This window comes from Lepus europaeus, chromosome 2 (genome assembly GCF_033115175.1).
Source record: "Lepus europaeus isolate LE1 chromosome 2, mLepTim1.pri, whole genome shotgun sequence".
Taxonomy (NCBI): Eukaryota; Metazoa; Chordata; class Mammalia; order Lagomorpha; family Leporidae; genus Lepus; species Lepus europaeus.
In genome coordinates this window covers 143,318,057-143,337,212 of record NC_084828.1, presented here as the reverse complement: position 1 = coordinate 143,337,212, position 19,156 = coordinate 143,318,057, and the positions used below count along the sequence as shown (strand labels likewise).

Below are 19,156 nucleotides of genomic sequence, written 5' to 3'. Positions count from 1 at the left end.
CCAAAGACACAGAGTAATTGGAACCTTTGTGCCTTGTTGGTGTGAATGTAGTATGGTGCAGCCACCATGACAGGTCCCTAAAGTAAGTAAAAATAGAAGTATCACCTGATCTATTAATTCCACTTCTGGGTGGATGTCCATGAGAATTCAAAACAGGATCTCAAAGAGCTATTTGTACACTCATGTTTATAGTAGTATAAATCATGATTGCCAAGAGGTAGAAAAGCAATCCAGGTGTCTATCAGTGGATGAATGGATAAACAAAATAACAGAATATTATTCAGCTTTAAAAAGGAATACCTAACATACATCACAACAAAGATAAACCTTGAGAACATTATGCCAAGTGAAATGACCAATCACAAAAAGATGATTAGGTATGATTTCACTTATGTGAAATATCTAGAGTAGCGAAATTCATAGAGACAAGAAGTAGAATAGTGGTTGCAAGGTGTTAGAGAGAGGAGAAAACAGGAGTAGCTAGCTGTTCAATGGGTAGAGGGTGGTCCATTTTACAAGATGAAAATATTCTGGAGATGGGTGTACAACATTGTGAATATATTTATCATTAATGAGCTGAACACTTGAACATGATTAAGATGGTAAATTATATGTTATATGTATTTTGCCACAATTAAAACTGATAAGAGCAGGTTAAATATCTTGATAATGTAATGACAACTTTACCTGAATTGTGTTAAGTCCTATTATACACACACACACATGCATGTCTCATACATGAACATATATGCAGACACATACATAAACAGAGGTAAATATATTATCAACGTATTAAGGAATCTGTCCCCCCCCCCCCCCCCCCCACTTTTTAAGACCTGTTCCTGTTTTGTACAGACCCAATTTTTTTGTAAATTTTTTTTTAGAGGCAGAGTTATAGACAGAGAGAGGGAGAGACAGAAGGAAAGGTCTTTCTTCAGCTGGTTCACTCCCCAAAAGGTCTCAACAGTGGGAGCTGGGCTAATCTGAAGCCAGGAGCCAGGAGCTTTGTCCAGGTCTCCCATGTGGGTACAAGGGCCCAAGGACTTGGGTCATCCTCTGCTGCTTTCCCAGGCTATAAGCAGAGAGTTGGATTGGAGGTAGAGCAGCCAGGACATAAACCTGTGCCCCGGTGGGATGCTGGTGTGACAAGCAGAATGCTCAGCAGAGGCTTAGCCTACTACAACACAACACTGGCCCCCTTCATGTGCTCTTGACATCTCTATGACTCATGCAATGAGAACACAGTTCACTTCAGCTCTCTCATCTATAAGTCCACAAAGTGGTAACACATACCTGTCTAAAATACTAACCAATAACATCTGTGGGAAATAAGAAAGAACATCCAATGTAGAAATCCTTGAATGAAATAACACAGATAGGACTAGGTATCAGATCTTTTTGGATCCAGCCAATGGTGACACTGCTGTGCAGACAGTTCTGGGAGAGTTCCATCTCAGAATCAAGGGCCACAAGGAGTGGGAGGAAGCCATGGGTTAATCATAAAGGGGATTACTGGGGATCTGCAAGGGAAGCAACTGCTTTTGCTGGGTACACCCTCCTTTGCTCAACTGTTACTCCAACTGTATCAGTTGAGTACTGAACCCAGGAAACCACCAGAAACCCAGAATGTATGGGCAACTTCACAAACAGGAACCCTAATTACTACAGTTACAGAAAACACATTGCAGTGAACAGGCAGCCAGTCAGGAATTCTCAAATAGAAAAAAGAACTGAAGTTAAGTATCACAAAACATCTGAGGAAAACAAACACAATGAAAAAAGTTGCCACAGTAAGAACCAGAACACCCTCCACTACTCCCACCAAAAAAAGCAAGATCACTTTAAAATCAATACTTAGAATGACACTGGAAAAGTAAATCAGAAATCTTTCAAATGACTACTTAAATTAAGAAACAGAAAAAGAGAAAAGAAAAATAAGCAGACATTTGGCAAAGCAATTAAACCTCCTTTTGGGGTGCCTCCATTCTATAATGGAGTGCCTAGATTTTAGTTCTAGCTGAACTCCATTCCAGCCTCTGGCTAACTGCACATTCTGGGAGGCAGCAGATGATGGGTCAACTACTTAGGCTATTGCCACCCATGTGGGAGACCCAGATTGAGCTTCCTGCACCTGGTATCAGCCTGGCTCAGCCCTTGATTTTGTAGGCATTTGGATTGTGAACCAGAGGGCAGATTTTTGTTTGTCTCTGTCTCCACCATCAAATAAAATAAATAAATTGAAAAAAAAAAAAAAAGAAAAGAATCTCCAATGAACAAAGAAATGCAAGTTAAAATAATGTGACACCACTTCTTGGTTCACCTGATTGATAAGAGTTGCCCTAAATGAAAAAGTAAAGATGAGTTCTGTAAATACATATACATTTTGATATAATAATTTCACTTCCAGGGATCTAGCCTACAAAACAAACATATGTATAAAGAATAATGTACAGCATAGGCATTTGCACAATGACTAAGACATTGCTTGGGGCACCTGCATCCTATATAAGAGTACCTGGGTTTAAGTCCCAGTTCTGGTTCCAATTCCAACTTACAGATAATATGCATCCTGGAATAATTCAAGTACTTGGGTCCCTGCCACACATACTGGAGATGTGGGTTGAGTTCCTGGTTCCTGGATCCTGGCCCAGGTCCAGGCCCAGACTCAGCTGTTACAGGCATTTGGGGAGTGAACCAATGGATAGAAGATCTGTCTGCCTCTGTCTTTCAAATAAAATGAAAATATATGGTGCCATAAACTAGAGTGTCAATTTGTTGGGTCAACAACAGGAGCCACTGTGCACTTGCCCCTCATGTGGGATATCTGTCCTTAATGTGCTGTACATTTTGATTTAATGCTATAACTAGTACTCAAACAGTATGTTTCACTTTGTGTTTCTATGTGGGTGCAAACTGTTGAAATCTTTATACTAAATTGATCTTCTGTATATAAAGAGAATTGAAAATGAATCTTGATGCAAATGGAAGGGGAGAGGGAGCGGGAGAGGGGAGGGTTGTGGGTGGGAGGGAAGTTATGGGAGGGGGAAGCTATTGTAATCCATAAGCTGTACACTGGAAATTTATATTCATTAAATAAAAGTTAAAAAAAAAAAAACATTTACACACACACACACAAAAACAAAAAACAAAAACCAAAACGCAAGCAAGCAAGCAGGCACAAAATAGTCACTGTAGTACTGTTGTTGTTGTTGTTGTTGTGTGTGTGTGTATGTTTACAGGCAGAGTGGACAGTGAGAGAGAGACAGAGAGAAAAGTCTTCTTTTTTCCATTAATTCACCCCCCAATGGCCACTGCGTCCAGTGCGCTGGTGCACCGCGCTGATCTGAAGCCCGGAGCCAGGTGCTTTTCCTGGTCTCCCATGCAGGTGCAGGGTCCAAGGACTTGGGCCATCTTCCACTGCACTCCCAGGCCACAGCAGAGAGCTGGACTGGAAAAGGAGCAACCGGGACAGAATCTGGCACCCAGACCAGGACTAGAACCCGGTGTGCCGGTGCTGCAGGCAGAGGATTAGCCTATTGAGCCATGGCGCTACCCCTGTAGTACTGTTTTAATGGAGAAAAACTGGACACAATCTATCAATAGTGATAGGTATATTCAACAATTAATGGTTACTAGTAATTAATGGAATGGTAAGCATTTTTTGCTTATTTTTAGATTTTAAATTATTTATTATTATTTGTTTGAAAGGCAGACAGACAGACAGACACACACACACACACAATGAGAAATCATCCATCCACTGATTTACTTCCCAAATGCGTGGCAGGGACCTACCTGCTTGAGCCATCACCTACAGCCTCCCAGTACAACATTTAGCAGGAACCCATCTGTGATGTGGACATCCTAAGCAGTTGCAACCACTGTGCCAAACACTGACCCCAAAAGTATCAGTAATTAATTAATTAATTAGTTAATTTGAAAGAGTTGCAGAGACAGAGGGAGAGTCAGAGATGGGAAGAGGGGCACGGTGGTGGTGAGCAAATCATTCATCTGCTGATATATTCCCCAGATGGCCATAATGGCCAGCGCTGGGCCACACCAAAGCAAGGAGCCAGCAGCTTCATCTGGGTCTCCCATGTGGGTGGCAGGGGCCCAAACAATTGAACCATCATCTGCTGCTTTTCCCAGGCCATTAGCAGAGAGCTGGATTGGAACTGAAACAGCCACGACATGAACTAGTACCCATATGGGATGCTAGCATCACAGTTGGCTGCTTTACCTGCTCCATCACAACACCAGACCCCCAAAAGCATGCTTAAAAAGTGAAGCAGACCTACTCATACTAATATGATAAGATCTACAAGGAGCACCAAGAAAGAGAGAAAGAGAAAGAGAAACTATTTACATAATGATCTCGTTTTATAAAAAAGAAATAAGGAGATTAGATAGGGAGTATACAAATAAAATTTTTATTTTGGTTTTACAATTCATTATTTATATTACGTGCCTGATTTTTAAAAATGTATAGCAGAACTAAGCCATATTACTGTGGCCTCATTGTTCAGGGAATTCCCTGATTTTGGTCAAGCACAAGATTATAGCAAAAACAGTGAAAATTAATTCATGCCTCCAAAGTTTAAGTACTAATATGAAGAGGCAGGCATGTGGAGCAGCAGTAACTCACTGCTTGGGATGCCTGCATACAATATCAAGGTACCTGGATCAAACACTGTCTTCTCTGCTCCTGATTCAGCATTCTGCTAATGTGTACCCTGGAGGACAGCAGATGGTGGCTCAAGTAAATGGGTCCTTGCCATCAGTGTGGGAGACCCAGACTGAGTTCCTGTCTCTTGGCTTCAGCCTGAGCCTTCAGCTCCAGTTGCTGGCAGAGACTTGGGAAGTCAATCAACAAATGGAAGCTATTCTCTCTCTGCCTTTCAAATGAATAGATGAATGGAGTATGGCCTCTAGTCTTGCTTTTTCATGTTCCCACTGGCTGGAATGCAGTAAAATAAGAAGTTGGAGCAGCAATACTAAATCATGAAATAGAAACTACTTATTAAACATGGTGGAGTTCCAAGATGGAAGAAATATGGGTTCCCTAAACTGAGATGCTTGTCCTTACTGCACTCAACGGTTTTGGGAGAGAAACACAGCCTCCTCATACAACAACGTTCACTGAGACAATACTTCTCATCTATGAAGTAGCCTATGTCGCTGATAGACTAGCAGCTGAATCTGTTTTTGCATCAGAACAGCAGTTACCCATTGAATACGTATAAGACATTAACTGAGCCGATATTTAAGAAAAGCATGTGCATACTTACCCATATTCACAGACCATTCTTGCATGAGTTACACTCTTCAATAAGTACACTGCTATAAATGAGATGAAGGTACCTAACACTGTGCACAACTGTATAAAAAGAAAGGCCCATTTAAAACACTTGATACTTACCGATACATTAGCACTATCGTTACTTGCAATCTCAGCTGCCTTTTCAATAATCTGTTGAAAAGTTTTTAAAAATTAATTTTGGCTCTCATATTTGTAAGCTTTTAATTGTAAACCACTACACTTAGACTATAAGGTACTACATATGGCCTAGCATTTTCATGCTTTATAATGGAAACATAAATTTTATTATCAAAATGGTATTTTTCAAAAGCTTCAAACTCTTAATAGGGAAAATTTTATAAGTAAGGAACTGTGGCTACTAAAGAGCATTAATATTATCTGTAGATAAAATAAGTTGTGGCTTATACACATATGTCAACTTAAAACATAGGTAAATCTATTCTAAGTAAGAAAATGTAAATGTATACATATGTAAAAGTTACTAAATGTAGAATAATCTTGTCATGTTTTTCTTCAATTAGCAGATATTAGAAGTAGAAATAATAACAAGTGAAAGGCTAACAATGTATTTCAATTCATTAAGTTCAAATGGGGCCCCATTCTAAAGAAGAGCCCTATTGTCCAGAGGGAAGATCAATGAGTACAGAATTAGAAGATCCGTGTCCTGTTACTGAATTATATAATCCTACCTGAGTATATATATTCTCACATATAAAATGTGGCAGTTCCCATTTTATTTCATAGGGTTGTAATGATGACAAAATGAGAGTACAATACTAAAAGTAATCAATAACCATTAAAATGTATGTAGTGATTACAGCACAAGCATTAACTTAAATAAAATGAACAGGCCTTGGAGAACGTTCACTTTTTACACCTGTATTTTTTTAATAACCATATAAAACTAGTATAATTAAAGAAAAACTAACAAGTATTTTCATACATATTTAAAGACTGGTATCTCTACTTCAAATTGATCTTTTTTAAGAAACTTGCCAAGGGACTAGAAAGGCAAAAGGAAAGCTTTTAACAACCAGCTGCAGAGGACCGGGCTGAGGTAAAACAAAACATTTTAAAGAAACTCAACTTCTCTTGAAATATTTGATTCTAAATACTTCCTATTTGCACAGGATCCTATATTTGTAAAAATGCTTCAAAAAAGCCTTAAATTTAACCCAAAAGAAACTGTAACTGATCATTGAATACATACCATAATCAACTACAGTAACAGGACTATTAAAAGTATCACAAATAGCTGTGGCTTATGATAAATCCCTATCTATAAGAAAAACTAAAACTACCACATATTTGTAGTATTTGTAGTAAGTAAGTCAAAATGTAGTTCTGTTCTACTCAGCGCATAACAACGTATATGGTTCTTACCATTTGTTGCATATTGTAACAAGCACAAACTTTAATTTGGTTACAAATTACTGGTCAGAAAAACATTCTAAAGAACTTAAAATGCAAAGTTACTTCTTGGGTAGATAAAACAATCTGTATACAGGTCTAATAGTGCTGAACACTAAAATGCAATTATAGTTATAGGTGAATTATTTAGTATGATGTCAATCTTTCAAGGTTGTATGTTCTCAAAGGAATTAGATAAATTAAAGAAATATTTATTTTCTGGGAATTTGTCCAAGGATTTTCTCATAAAAATCAGCAACTGTCCTACCTGAAACAAGAATGTCAAACCTGAAGATAGAACATATTATTAGCCTGACTCTGATACCATGCAAGTTAGCACAGCCCTGTTTTCAGCCCCTATAGGTAACTGCCTTATCTCTAAGACATTCAGCTTGCATACTAGAGATATATTTAGAAAGGGAAGTCTTTACTACAGAGTCTACAAAAGTGTCATCTTAATAAGCTACTAAAATTACTAATATTCAACATAAATCATCTGTTCTTTGAATATCAACTCTAAGACATCAGTGATTACATCTTTAATCTCAAAAGGAATGTTTCAGTTTCTAAGTTCAGAATTACACACAAATATATTTATAACCCTTTGAAGTTGAAACAAACTTCAGAACAGTCGTAATCTTCTCACTTTAAAAATGAGAGACCTGAATTCCAGAAATGTCATTTCTTACTTGACTAGTGATAAAGCCAAGACTGACATTGTCTGAGGGCTCTCTGCTCCATATGCTTTCCACTGAAACAAGCTGTCAATGGAGGTGAGGTTTTAAAGTAGAAATAAACAGTAGAGCTTAAACTATAAACATACAATGCCAGAAACCAAAATTTCAATTATTTCATAGAGTGGCTCTTTAAATAATTTCCTTACCTTATCAAAGGGAGGGTAATAATAAGGTTGTTTCTTATTTTCTGGAAATTTAATATGCAAAGCTGTTGCATTTTCAGTGTATGGATTTGTCTGAACGGTTCCCATTGGATTCAACATTTCTTCGAGTTCATCTAAAACATGCAAATAATTTTGATCTTAAGTAAAAGATTTTAAAACTAAAACAATTTACAGTAGATTTACTCCCATAAAAATTACCTAAAAAGCATGTCACCTAAGGAATATGGCAAACCTTTATATCAGTAAACCTCTAATTTTCTATTAATGCTTGGGACAAAATTTCATTGTTGAGTTTGCCCACATATTTAAAATGATAAAACTAACAAAAGTTAATGGCTACATTACCTCTTACTTCAAATTTGGTAAGTATTCTCAGTGTTGGAAAAAAAAAAAAAACATTAGGCCGGCGCCGTGGCTCAACAGGCTAATCCTCCGCCTTGCGGCGCCGGCACACCGGGTTCTAGTCCCGGTCGGGGCACCGATCCTGTCCCGGTTGCCCCTCTTCCAGGCCAGCTCTCTGCTGTGGCCAGGGAGTGCAGTGGAGGATGGTCCAAGTGCTTGGGCCCTGCACCCCATGGGAGACCAGGATAAGCACCTGGCTCCTGCCATCGGAACAGCGCGGTGCGCCGGCCGCAGCGCGCTACCGCGGCGGCCATTAGAGGGTGAACCAACGGCAAAGGAAGACCTTTCTCTCTGTCTCTCTCTCTCTCTCACTGTCCACTCTGCCTGTCAAAAAAAAAAAAAAAAAAAAAAAACATTATTAGAACTGCTTCCCCTTCATTCAAAGTAGGTGGACCATAGCAATTATTATTTTATCACTGAATATGGACCTCTTAATAACATGTAATCTGGTTTTCACAGTCCTCACTGCACCCAAACTAGTATTTTGCAAGATATCAATGACAATCTTTCTGGTCAAATCTAATGTTGTTACAGCTCCTTTATTCTGACACAAATATTTTCTGTGGTAATGCCTGTAATACTCCACTCACCTAACCAAGTGCTGCTTTCTTCACACACTCCTTTCTTTCTCTTCTCTATCAACCTAAACATGGTACATTCACAGGACTGTTCTTGGACTCACGGAACTTCAAGGCAGTAGAAAACTCTCAGGTTTATATATTGTGAACTTTCTAATTTTGCAGGTAAGTGAAGTCAAGATTATTGAGTTGGGAATACAATCGATCTAAGGTCTCTACTCTTCAAAGAAATTTCCTTTCAATACTGATTTTTAGCACAGCAGTTCACGCTGTACCACCAAAGGTAAAAGACAAGGTCCATTCTGTCCAGATCAAACACATACAAGGTATGCAAGCTCAGTTCTCTCCTGCAGGTAGTAAACCTTTACAGAGCATTTCCATGTTTTAGATCCTTGATTCTTTGCTTATCTAAGATGTTTCATCTTACAGATTCAATTTTCACATGTATGGAGGCAATCTGATAATTTATACACTTCTAGAGCAGGTTTATGAGATTATAGTCTTTTACTTGGTCTCTCTAGTAGCATTATATTAATTTGTACTATTAGATGCAATCTATATGAAGCCAACTGTAGCATTTTAGCACTTATGAGAACCAAATATAATGAGGCAACCTTATAAAAAAAAATGACACAAAGGTGGCACTTGTACATACTACAAATGGAGATTTCAAACTGATATAATTTCTATTGGGAAGCAAGTTGTGCTTATCTATTAAAATTATAAGTGTGTTTAATCTTTAACTCAATAAATCCACTTCTAGAAATAAATGTGCATGAGCAAGGTTATTCATTATACTGAGATTTGAACTCAAAAGTTAACACACACATTGAAGCAGTTCTCTGTGTAGATACATAAGCAAGGAGCAAGAAAGGAACAAGAAAAAAAGCATGGAAAAAAAGGAAATCTGCATGTATATGCCCTAGTATATGTACATAAATCAAGAATTGTAGGAAAGCTAGAAAAGAAACCAATCAACCATAATTCTGTAAATTGTAAAGATGACACAGGGACTTAAGAGAATACATTGGTTGTAGTTCCTATGTTTCCAGTTTTACCCCTAATAAAATAAGTCTAGAGATGATTTCTCATTTTTATTATATATTTCCTTAGAGATGAAGTCAAATTCAAAGTAAGCAAAGTCAATACCACCAAAAATCATCATATTTACTAAAATTAGCAGTCAGGTTGCTTGGTAATTCTGGAGAACATTTGTGAATGGAAAAATTGAAATGTCAAGGAAGTATAGTGCTGAAATGTACAATTTTCACTCCATTATGAAAATACAAGTTCTTATAAGAATTGTGCCAAATACACATACTGTTCTATATTTGAGAAAGAACATGCTTAGTGGAAATTATTAAGGATTTAATCAAGTGAGAATAGGAACAGGAGAATATACATACACACAAATAATAAAGCAGGAGGAACTTAAATAAGTCAGTAAATAACTGATTATCCAAAATTAAATTTCCAGGTAACAATTACTAATATATGAATATTTACAAATGTTTCTCATAAACAAAATCATTTAAAAATTCAAGTCAGTTCAAACTTTAGGAAACACATTAATAAACCAAGAAAACATGAGGAAGAAAATCATTTTTATGTTACAATGCTTAAACTAAAGTTCTAACTTTTGGGAAAATAGTATGGAATAAAGGGAAGGATTGAGTAGTCTTTTATTAAATCCTTAGTTTGAGTGAATTATGTAAGATTGACTAGTTTATTCTGAGCTTTGCTTTCTTTGTCACTAAAAATGAAAATTAAACAATTTACCTCATTTAATGAGAATATTTGAATAGTAATTGAAAATATGGCTGACTAATGCTTCACTAACTCAAATTTTGATTATCGAAGAAGCCAATTAAAAAATAAATGTTTATATCATTAATCTCATTTTAGTGATTAGTCTTCCTAAAATGAAGATGGCATAATCAGCATGAATAAAGAAGACATTGCTCCACTTATCTCAAAAATAAAAAAAACCTATGAAACATTTAAAGCAAGGCTGCAGTCGTTGAAATAAGAAATATACTCAAAAACAAATTATTGATGGATACATTAAAAAATTTCTGTAAATCTGTCCTGAAATAACACAAAACAGTAGTTTGTTTACTGAATTTGAAGAATGGTGAGCTACAAAGAAACATTAACTAGATCATGGGACAAAAGTTACTCTTTAATACTAAGGATTAGGATGTAAATCTTACCAGGAAATGAAGACCAGCTGTGCAATATTATGTCTCCAGATCTCAACTGTCCTTTAAAGTCAAAAACCATAGTATTTACCCAGGCTACAGGATAATGCTGTTGAAAAAGACACCATTCCATGAATAAGCTAAGAAAAAACTTGAAGGAATGAGTATGTTCTTATTCTTACTGTTTCAGTAATGTTAGTTCTCAAAATTTCTAAAATTCTATATGATTTTCAGAAAATCATCCAAAGTGCAAACAAAATTTACATGGAAAAATGTTCAAAGCCTTTACAATAGTTAAAGGAAAACCCTGGAGGTCAATTAAAGTCTTACAACAGAATAGTATATCCATAAAATGTAATATTTACTACAGAGTCTTTGAAAATGATGAGGACTTTGAATAATCCAACAAAAATATGTGTGATATAATATCAGGGTATACATTTCTAATACTTTAAGCATATATAAATTTTAACTTAGGAGGAGGCAATGTCTCCACTGTAGAATTTAATACATGTCTGTGTTTCAGTATTTCTCTAAAAGAAGGCACTGAACTTGTAGGACTTTTTCTTTTTTAAAAAATTTATTTACTTATTACAAAGGTAGGATGACAGAGAAGAGGTGAAGGGGAGGAAAGCTGGGAGGAAAAGGAACAGAGATTCTCTGTTCACTCCCTAAATGCCTGCAACAGTAAGGCCCGGGCGGGCCAGGCCAAAGCCAGGTGTTCTGAACTCGAGTCATCTAGGTCTCCTATGCCGATGGCAGAAAGCCAAGTACTTGGACCACCATGTGCTGCCTTCCCATGCACATTATCGGGAAGCTGGATCTGAAGAAGAGCAGCAGGGACTACAATCAGGCACTTTGATAAGGGATGGGGCTTTCCAAGAGCTGGCTCAATCTGCTACAACATAGCTACTCTCAGATGGTAGAACTTCTATGTAAACATTTAAGTAGACTATTAACTTGATCACAATGTATCAAAAATTTACAAATACTCACATACTTTAAAGAAAAGTCTGCACATCAGGGAAGGAAAAAACAGTAAGGAGGGGCAGTTGTTTAGCCTAGCAGTTAAGACACCTGTGTCCCATATACAAGTGCCAGCATTTGAGTCATTGTTCTAACTCCTGACTCCAGCTTCCTACCAATTCAAAGCCTGGAAGCCAAAGAAGATGCTTTGAGTAATGCAGTTCTTCCCACCACACAAAAAAACCAGGCCTGACTTCCTATCTCCTAGCTTCAGCTCTGGTCTAGCCTCAGCTGTTAGCATTTGGGTTGTGAACCAGAGGATGGGAACATTCTCTCTCACTGTTTCTGTGTGTGTGCCTTAAGTAAAGAAATTAGAAACAAAGCAAAACAAACAAAAAAAACTAAGAAATTAACCCTTTTAGGACTGTTTTTGTCACTAAAACAACTTTAGAAGAATGTGATAACAGAGCTCGTACTCTCATGTTTAGAATAAAAGCACCTAAATTTGTATAAATACAGCAATGAGGTTTTAAAAACACTTAAAATTCATGTCCTCCATTCCAACAAAGGAAACTTTTAAAAGGTAAGAAGAAAATGAAAAACACTTGACTAAAATTATGAAATGGAAGATCAGAATACGACAACAGGGCAATAATCTTATACCTAAGATTTTCAAAATCCAAGCAGCTCTGAAAACTGAAGGGTTATTCATATCTCATGTGATAACAAATCACAGGTAGAGGTGATATGAAGCTAATCAAAGTATTTATATGCTAGATTTTTGGTGAATATTCATATATTTCACTTCAAATATTGGTACTTCATGACACATTTGTTGGATCCCATAAGGTGTGCTGAATGAAGTAAAATCTAATATACTTCTAAGATGCATAAAATTCTCAAACACATCTGGGATCTGAATTTTCAGCTCAGGGACTGTGGTCACATTGCCTTTAAAATATTTATCTTCCGAAAAGAAGTACATTCGTAATAAAACAATTACAGTATGAAATGTACTAAAATTTGCCCAAAAAACATGAATGAAAAACATAAACATGGACATTTGCTGTCTTCCTGAAATTAGTCCTGAGGGTTCAAACTGACATGATATAATTTAACTTACATTAATCAACTATTTTAAACAGTATTACAATCAGCTTATTACATAAAACAATTTTCAGAATTTATTATGTCATTACCACTTTTCCAGCTTTCCTGATGGTCTGATATTTAGAGGGATTAATGGTTTTAGTTGATTTCTTTGTTTTCACTTTATCTAAAACTGCATAAACAGCAAAACACAATCGAGCCATTCTTGGCAAGTCACAAGTATTAATATCAAATTCCAATGGTTCATTCCAAATGTGATCATTTTTCCCCGATATCTCTGAGCTTACGATGGTTTTACACAGGAGCTCGGTACCGTGAAAAAGACCAGCTCTGACATGAACCTGTAATGGAGAAGACAAAAGAACAGAATCATAAATACCACAAAAGTGAAACAGCTCTATGTTTTTTTTTTTTTTTTTGGAAGATTTAGTTATTTATTTGAAAGGCAGAGTTAGAGAGAGAGAGAGAGGTCTTTCCATCCTCTGGTTCACTCCCCAAATGGCCACAACAGCTGGAGCTGGGCTGATCTGAAGCCAGGAGCTTCTTCCGGGTCTCCCACATGGGTGCAGGGGCCCAAGGACTTGGGCTATCCTCCATGGTTTCCCCCAGCACATCAGCAGGGAGCTGGATTGGAAGTGAAGTAGCTGGGACTGGAACTGGAGCACATATGGGATGCTGGTGCTGCAGGCCATGACTTAATCTTCCATGCCACAGTGCTATCCCCATCTGTATGGTTTTTGTTTTTGTTTTTGTTTTTGTTTTAAGGATTTATTTTATCTATTTGAAAGGCAGAGTTACAAAAAGAGAGGGAGAGACATATAGAGAGATCTTCCATCGACTAGTTCACTCCCACAGTGGCTGCAACAGCCACGGTTGGACCAGGCTGAAGCCAGAAGCCAGAAACTCCATCTGGGTCTCCCATTTGGGTGGCAGAGGCTCAAGCACTTGGGCCATCCTCTGCATTAGTAGTGAGTGGGATCAGAAGTGGAGCAGCCAGGACTTGAATTGTGCTCATATGGGATACTGGCATCACAGGCAGACAGCTTAACCTGCTGCACCACAACACCAGTTTCAAAACATCTCTATTTCGAAGAATGAAGAATTTTATACTGGGAGAAGCAGCACAACAACTTTTTGAAAGTATATTTGGCCACAGACCATCAGACTGTAATTAATCTGTATGCTGTTCATTAAACTGGTTAGTTTAATCTCTTTTCCCTTACTAAGTAGACAAGCTACAAAAATCACCAAAATACTGGCCCAAAGGCCAGAGGTCACAAGAGTTTATTAAAGAGGTCTAAAGAAATCAAGACAAGAAGTATAAAACTGCTGTCATATGCTTACTCCCATGGACTTCATTGCTGTGGGACTTTTGTATGGATGGGAAAGAATGGATCTAGAGGCTCCAAGGTTTCTTCCTACTTCTAAATAACTTAGGAATTTTTTGCCATTCTATGTCATAAGCAACTAGAGATATTCTATTCATAATATACAATTATCCTACAACATGTGTCTCACATTTTCTGTAAAGGACCAGGTCCAGGGTGACACAGGGCATATATATAAAATGTCCCAGAAAATTATACTCAGTCTTGTGTGCATATTTGTTTTAAAAACTGTGACCTAATTATTTCCAATTTAAAAATCTGTGCTAAAAGCAGAATTAAAAACACCACCAGTGCTGGGTGTTGTGGCCAGCAGATTAAGCTGCAGCTTGGGATGTCTGCACCCAACACCAGAAGCCTGGCTTCTAGTGCTGCCTCCTCTTCTGACACAGCTTCCTGGGAATGCACATGCTGGGAGACAGCGGATGATGGGCCAAGTGTTTGGGTACCTGCCACGCACATGGAACACTCAGCTGAAATTCCCAGTTCCTGGCTACAGCCTGGCCCATCCCCAGCTGTTGTGGTCATTTAGGGAGTGAATACCAGATGGAAGATCTCCCTCTTTGTTTTTGTCTCTGCCTTTTGAAATAAATAAATTTTAGAAAGTTTTTATGAATGTCAATTTTGAAAAAAGAGGATAAATAGCAAAGAGTATCCATTCATAGATATGAAAACATCAAATAAAAAAATTAAATATTGACAAAGTAGGATCGATTTTAAAATTATAAATATATATAATATTACAATTATGAGATTAAAACTTATGAAAAATATTACACTATGATATCTCCCCACTACCACTCTGTTTTTCAAACAAATAAATCTTAAAAAAATTTAAGCAGGCCGGTGCCGTGGCTCAACAGGCTAATCCTCCGCCTTGCAGCGCCGGCACACTGGGTTCTAGTGCCGGTTGGGGTGCCAGATTCTGTCCCGGTTGCCCCTCTTTCAGTCCAGCTCTCTGCTGTGGCCAGGGAGTGCAGTGGAGGATGGCCCAAGTGCTTGGGCCCTGTACCCCATGGGAGACCAGGAGAAGCACCTGGCTCCTGCCTTCGGATCAGCGCCGTGCACCGGCCGCAGCGGCCACTGGAGGGTGAACCAACGGCAAAAGGAAGACCTTTCTCTGTCTCTCTCTCTCACTGTCCACTCTACCTGTCCAAAAATAAATAAATAAATAAATAAGCTAAAGTAAAAAAGTTGGTTATCAGGAATACAGGTTACTGAAACACATTAAAGACTAAATAGGGGTTAGAAGGCATTTGCTAAAAACACTTACAGTAAATATGCAAGCCATTGTGAATTTATATCTTAACATACCAGTTGAGTCCCTTCAAATTCAAGAAAAATAAGAGTATTCCTTCTATTCAATCCCCTTGTCACATTTTACCCCAATTCCTCAAGTACTTATGCCTTGCTCCTTTGATCCTCTATATTGGAAAAATCTTCCACTTCAGCAGGCTATAAACTTGTGAAAGTCTCTCTCACATTAAACTCAAAAGAAAATCTTCTTTAGAAGCTAACTAACCATAATCACCTATATTTTCTACCACCATGACAACAAAACCAGCATCCACTTAGACACCTTTATGTTTTTTACTTTCACTCCATCATGTTTATACAATGGCATGTTTATACAATGGCAAAACAGATTTATGATGTAATCTTAAATGAAAAACTGAGTGGTCAGCATTGTGGTGCAGCAGATTAGGCTACCATCTGCAACACGGCATCACATATGGGCACTGGTTCCAGAGTCAGCTGCTCCCTTTCCAATTCAGCCCCCTGTTAATGCACCTGGGAAAGCAAATAGAAGAAGGCCCAAGTAGTTACCTGGGCTCCTGTTACCCATGTGGGAAACTCAGAATTCTAGGATACTGGCTTCAACCTGGCCTGCCCCAGCCATTGCAGGGGAGTGAACCAGTAAACACTAGATCGCTCTCTAACTCTGCCTTTCAAATAAATAAATATATCTTAAAATAAAAATTTTTAAAAAACTATGTAACACAAATCACTATTAAAAGCCATGGTCATATGGTGACTGTAAAGATGAAAATAGAGGCAGTTTGCAGTAGGGCTGCAGGAATATTGGTGACTTTCTGTACCCTTAAAAGACTTGTGGTTTTATTTCATATATTAAATATTTGAAAAATGTCAGAAAGTATCATAAAATGGCTAGATAGTTTAATTTTAAGATTCTATATACAGGGGCTGGTGCCATGGTGCAGTAGGTTAATCCCATATGGGAACCAGTTCTAGTCCCAGCTGCTCCTCTTCCCATCTAGCTCTCTGCTGTGGCCTGGGAAAGCAGTGGAGGATGGCCCAAATCCTTGGACCCCTGCACCCACATGGGAGACCCAGAGGAAGCTCCTGGCTCCTGGCTTTGGATCAGCGCAGCTCTGGCCGGTGCAGCCATTTGGGGAGTGAACCAACGGAAGGAAGACCTTTCTCTCTGTCTTTACCTCCCACTGTCTGTAACTAACTCTCAAATAAATACATAAAATCTTAAAAAAAAAAAATCCTATGTACAAATAAAACACCAAAATGTCTACACTCAATATAAAACTCTTTAGATTTAATAAGCATGTAAATGAAAATAGAAATGATTTTTGGCACTGCTTTTAAAAACAACCATTCAGGTTTTTCTCCCTGTCCTTAAATAGCCAGTTTCATGCTTGTATCATCCCACATCTTTCATTTTTGGTTTGTAAAAATTATAAACCAAGGAAAATTATGAAGATTTATATAACCACACTCCTAAAAAATCTTTGTTAGCTACCTTAAAAGTTGTACTCAAAGTATCAAATTATAAGAAAAAGGCAACCCTACTAGTATTTTAACAATGAAGACAGATGACTAGATAGAATAGGAACAAGAGAAGATATATTAACATTTCATTTCTAATTTTTATACTTGATCTAAAACATTTTTTCTCCTAAGCAATTAAGAATCAGCCCCATCATCAAAGTTTGTATCATCTTTACAGAACTCTTTCACAATGAAGAAATGATCTGTTTCACAGCTTTAATCACATGAATAAAATGCTTGCATGACATATACTCAATATGGATCCATTCATTTAAACTAAACTCACAAATAAACTCCCAAACAACTTCGTAAAACACAAAAATTGACAGAGGCAGCTCTCTAAGAACACTGCTTTCTCAGATAAACTCAATTTTATTATACCCTAGTTCTATCACTTTCAAGTGTTAGGATTTGGGGCAGCATCGCTTTATTAGGTCTCCCTCCCTCCCTCCCTCCCTCCCTCCCCCCCCCCCCCCTCTCTCTCTCTCTTTATGAGGTGTGCCTCTCTCTCTCTGTTTAAATGAAGATCACAAATGCTGATGATGGCTGATTAGAGGTACCTAGCATTAGTCTCCTCCACAGAGAAGAACCAAGTAACAAGTAAGTAACTGCATTTTGAGTGCGTGCCTCAGAGACAACACTGGAACTCAGCAAAGGAGACACAGGAACTCCACAGGACACAAAGACCTGGTATGGGCACATAGCAAAAAAACAAAGCCCGCTGACAACCTCAACCCCAGCCCCACAGCTAGGAGGAGTCCCCATTGCAGGGGCAGGGGTACATGGTAGAGCCCCAGCAGAACCCATCTCCAGGGACGCTGGACACCGGCAACTTCAGTCATCACCGACTTGGAGCTCAGCAAAGAGAGCTACCTGGAACATACACAATAGCTTTGTATCAGAGAAGGACTTCACATAGCTTCTCCCTTCAACAGCCCCAAGAGCACATGCTGCAACAGTGAGACACTGTCTTGAAAAGGGAATCACTGTCCTAGTGTTCCACAGCACAGTGGGTCACTATAGTTGACAACACTATAGTTCAACTATAGTTGAACTGTATTATATACTACAAAGAACTGAAAGCAAGAAGCTGGAAGGTTCCAAATACACAAAAAATTACACGAAAATGGGAAGACAAGTTGCCTGGTTTTACTAGTTTATACAGCATTTGTATTGATATATTGTACTGTATCCCATAAAATGCACAAGCATTTCATGTTAAACAAAAATTTGTTAAATAATTTAAAAAAAGGAAATAAAGGTGAAATAAAGACATTTAGAGCTAAATAAGTGAAAGAAAAGAAAATAAGGATAATAGCTGAACCTACCTCAGAGTTGTTGTGAAGCTTCATTGAAATAAAACACATTGGGGCCGGCGCTGTGGCGCAGCAGGTTAAGACCCTGGCCTGAAGCACCAGCATCCCATATGGGTGCTGGTTTTAGTCTCAGCTGCTTCACTTTCAATCCAGCTCTCTGCTATGGCCTGGGAAAGCAGTGGAGGATGATGGTCCAAGTGCTTGGGCCCCTGCACCCACGTGGAAGACCTGGAGGAAACTCCTGGCTCCTGGCTTTGGATTGGCACAGCTCTGGCCATTTTGGCCAATTGGGGAGTGAACCAGTGGATGGAAGACCTCTCTCTCTCTCTCTGCCTCTCTTTCTGTGCACTTTCAAATAAATAAATAAATCTTTAAAAAAAGAAATAAAACACATTAGCTGGTCAATCATGCTTAAGATTACAATAAATGGCATTTTTAAAAAAGATCTAGCTAGGCCGGCGCCGTGGCTTAACAGGCTAATCCTCCGCCTTGTGGCGCCGGCACACAGGGTTCTAGTCCCGGTTGGGGCGCCGGATTCTATCCCGGTTGCCCCTCTTCCAGGCCAGCTCTCTGCTATGGCCCAGGAGTGCAGTGGAGGATGGCCCAAGTTCTTGGGTTCTGCACCCGCATGGGAGACCAGGAGAAGCACCTGGCTCCTGCCTTCGGATAAGCACAGTGCACCGGCCGCAGCGGCCATTTGAGGGTGAACCAACGGCAAAAGGAAGACCTTTCTCTCTGTCTCTCTCTCTCACTATCCACTCTGTC

The 19,156-nt window shown here is 38.4% G+C and overlaps 1 protein-coding gene across 2 annotated transcripts in view; it reads right to left on the bottom strand.

Moving 5' to 3' along the window:
* The window catches only part of PIK3CB (phosphatidylinositol-4,5-bisphosphate 3-kinase catalytic subunit beta), a 168,745-nt gene that overhangs the window by 50,650 nt on the left and 98,939 nt on the right, over positions 1-19,156 (bottom strand). For both annotated transcript variants that reach the window (XM_062214065.1, XM_062214058.1), the window contains exons 8-11: positions 12,978-13,229; positions 10,825-10,921; positions 7,614-7,744; positions 5,420-5,470 (exon numbers count right to left, since the gene is read on the bottom strand). In XM_062214065.1, the coding sequence (XP_062070049.1) occupies positions 5,420-5,470; positions 7,614-7,744; positions 10,825-10,921; positions 12,978-13,229 (531 nt within the window). The remainder of the gene's footprint in view (positions 1-5,419; positions 5,471-7,613; positions 7,745-10,824; positions 10,922-12,977; positions 13,230-19,156) is intronic.